Source organism: Macrobrachium nipponense, chromosome 13 (genome assembly GCF_015104395.2).
Source record: "Macrobrachium nipponense isolate FS-2020 chromosome 13, ASM1510439v2, whole genome shotgun sequence".
Taxonomy (NCBI): Eukaryota; Metazoa; Arthropoda; class Malacostraca; order Decapoda; family Palaemonidae; genus Macrobrachium; species Macrobrachium nipponense.
This window is the reverse complement of record NC_087206.1, coordinates 28,176,127-28,178,501: the sequence shown is the minus strand read 5'-3', so window position 1 is coordinate 28,178,501 and position 2,375 is coordinate 28,176,127. Positions and strand designations below refer to the sequence as shown.

Here is a 2,375-nt window from a genome sequence, read left to right as displayed (position 1 = left end):
TTGTTCAGTAGATTTTAGTCTTCCATATGCAAGGGAAACATTATTAGGGAGTTTGTTAGGATCCTTAGTCCATGGATAGCTTGCAATCCAATACCCATTTATTGAATCATAATCAAGTCCTTCTCCTATCTGTTTTAATTCCATTTCCTCCTTCAAGCTATGTTCCCCACTCAATGAACACTTCTCACATTTACAACCACTACATTTAGGTATACATGAAGTTCCAAAATTTTCAACTGAAAAAAAATCTTCTAACTGTTTTGAGAGGTTCTCACTGTATCGTGGTATGATGTCATTGACCTCAGTAGCTACAGTCATGTGGCTAATCCTTACCGTTAAGACACTATTAGTACCCATATTCTTATTCATAACTGGATATGAACCTCTTACACACATTCCAAAAATTGTTTTGCATTAGCTGTAAGGTATCAATTGGTGGTTCTAACCACTTGAGGTATCATGCTACTGTGATCCACGCCAATTAACAAATCTACCTTGCCTGTTGGCCGACAAATTTTCCACTCCTCTACACCAAATAATTTAGCTATCAATGTGGTGTCAAATTCTCCAATGTCAGATGTAATTTCATTGACACCACAAGCTTAAATAGTCCATTCAGTACCAGTCAAATCAGTAATTGGCACATTATAAACTTTACTGTCAAACAGCTCAGTGCTATTTCCAACTTTAGTTACAGTGAGACTTACATCTTTACCTCTTAAACCCAACTTGTTTGCCATCCGATGCGTAATCATGGTTAAATTTGAACCTGGATCCCACAATGTTGCCACCTTTTGCCCTTTACTCTGCATATATCCAATCATCAACAATACTCCCTCCCTCGACAATAAGTTATTTGATCCCTGAACTCGACTGGTGAAATAATTTTGTACAAACAAAGAATGGAGAATAGGGTGGTGAGGTCTGCCGCATACTTCATTATTTTGATCTTTAGTATGACATAACTCTCTGTTCAAACAGTCACTACTGACATGTCCCTTTCGTAAGCAGATGAAGCATACTCTATTGCTTTTTAACAGCTCATATTTAGATTTATTACCCAAGTGCTGAAACCCTGAACAATCCAAAATGCTATGGGAAGCTGTACCATGAAACCAACAGTTCTTGTTAATGTTAGGTGACATGTTAGGTATACTCCTAGCTTGATTTGATAAGTTTGAAGCAATTTGGTTCATGTTTACAATACATTCATTTAATTGTTGTTGTTGTGACTCTTGGTTTTCTCTTAACTGCTTAATTGCTTCATTCAAATTATCTGAATAACAGTGATTCTCATGAGTCACACTGTGCACTGCTGCCCTAGCAGTGGTTGTACTTGACCTCACTCCTTCCTGCACATACTCTATTACCTTCCTTTCTTTTTCTAAAAATTCTAATAATTTTCCAAATTCCTTCTCACTTTGGGACTCACTAGCTTTTAAAACCCATTCCCTTTTCAATGTTGGGGGTAAGAGCTTTTCTACTAAGCTAATTACAGTAGTGTTATTCATTTCTGATTTAAGATCTAGCTTACACATATCAAGCCATCCCCTCTCCACAGTATTCACCAATTCCACAAGTTTTTTGTTGTTGCCTTCTGGCACAGGCTTAAGGGCTCTTATCTCACACAAAACAGAGTCCACCACCTTTGTTACATTTCCAAATTTTTCATCAAGTCTGGCCATCATCTTATGGAAATCATCATCAACCCCAAGTACCACTTTCAAGGCTTCGCCTAACAAACACTGCTTAAGGACATATGGATCCTCCCCGTAGTTCTTAATCATTAATCTGTCAAAGTCCTTGTTAACTATAAACTTTGTGTTGTCTGTTTTTTGCTTACCCTTTTCACTGTCTATTTTCGCAAGTATTTGAGAATGTGCCTTACATTTCAACCTATACACTTCAATTATATGATCCTCAGCCGATTCTAATAGGCTAACATAATTCTCATGAGACTCATCAATGCACGAAATAAAATCATCATTAGCCTTTTCTAACCTCTTATAGGCGTCACAGACCTCATCAAATGCAGGCTTCAAAATCTCTGTCGAGTCGTCTTGCTTCACACTCTCGTCGAACAGTTTCAGGGTTCGGTTGAGTTTCCTCCTCTCCGATGTACGCACTGTCTTAGCTCGATCCATCTTGACTAGCAGGGATGTGTAGAATGTCCAATCAAAGTTCCCTCAACCATGGGTAGCAGGTGCTGAATTGTATGGATCGGGTAGATACAAAGTTACCAAGTGCCACATGAATACTTTATTGAGTAACATTCAGCCTGTAAACAAGTTTCCAAATTAAAACAAACCTCCAAATTGTAAACAGACATTTAAAATGTAATCCTAATAAAATATGCAAAACAACACAGCAATATC

General features: G+C 37.6%; 1 protein-coding gene across 1 annotated transcript; it reads right to left on the bottom strand.

The window, feature by feature from the left end:
- Positions 1-602: 602 nt before the first annotated feature.
- Positions 603-2,144, bottom strand: LOC135225276 (uncharacterized). The gene has a single exon (XM_064264607.1). It carries the CDS (start codon positions 2,142-2,144, stop codon positions 603-605), a length of 1,542 nt encoding a protein of 513 aa, XP_064120677.1.
- Positions 2,145-2,375: the final 231 nt, after the last annotated feature.

Excerpts from the sequence above, each read along its gene's own strand:
- LOC135225276 (XM_064264607.1), bottom strand. The coding sequence starts at position 2,144 with ATGGATCGAGCTAAGACAGTGCGTACATCGGAGAGGAGGAAACTCAAC.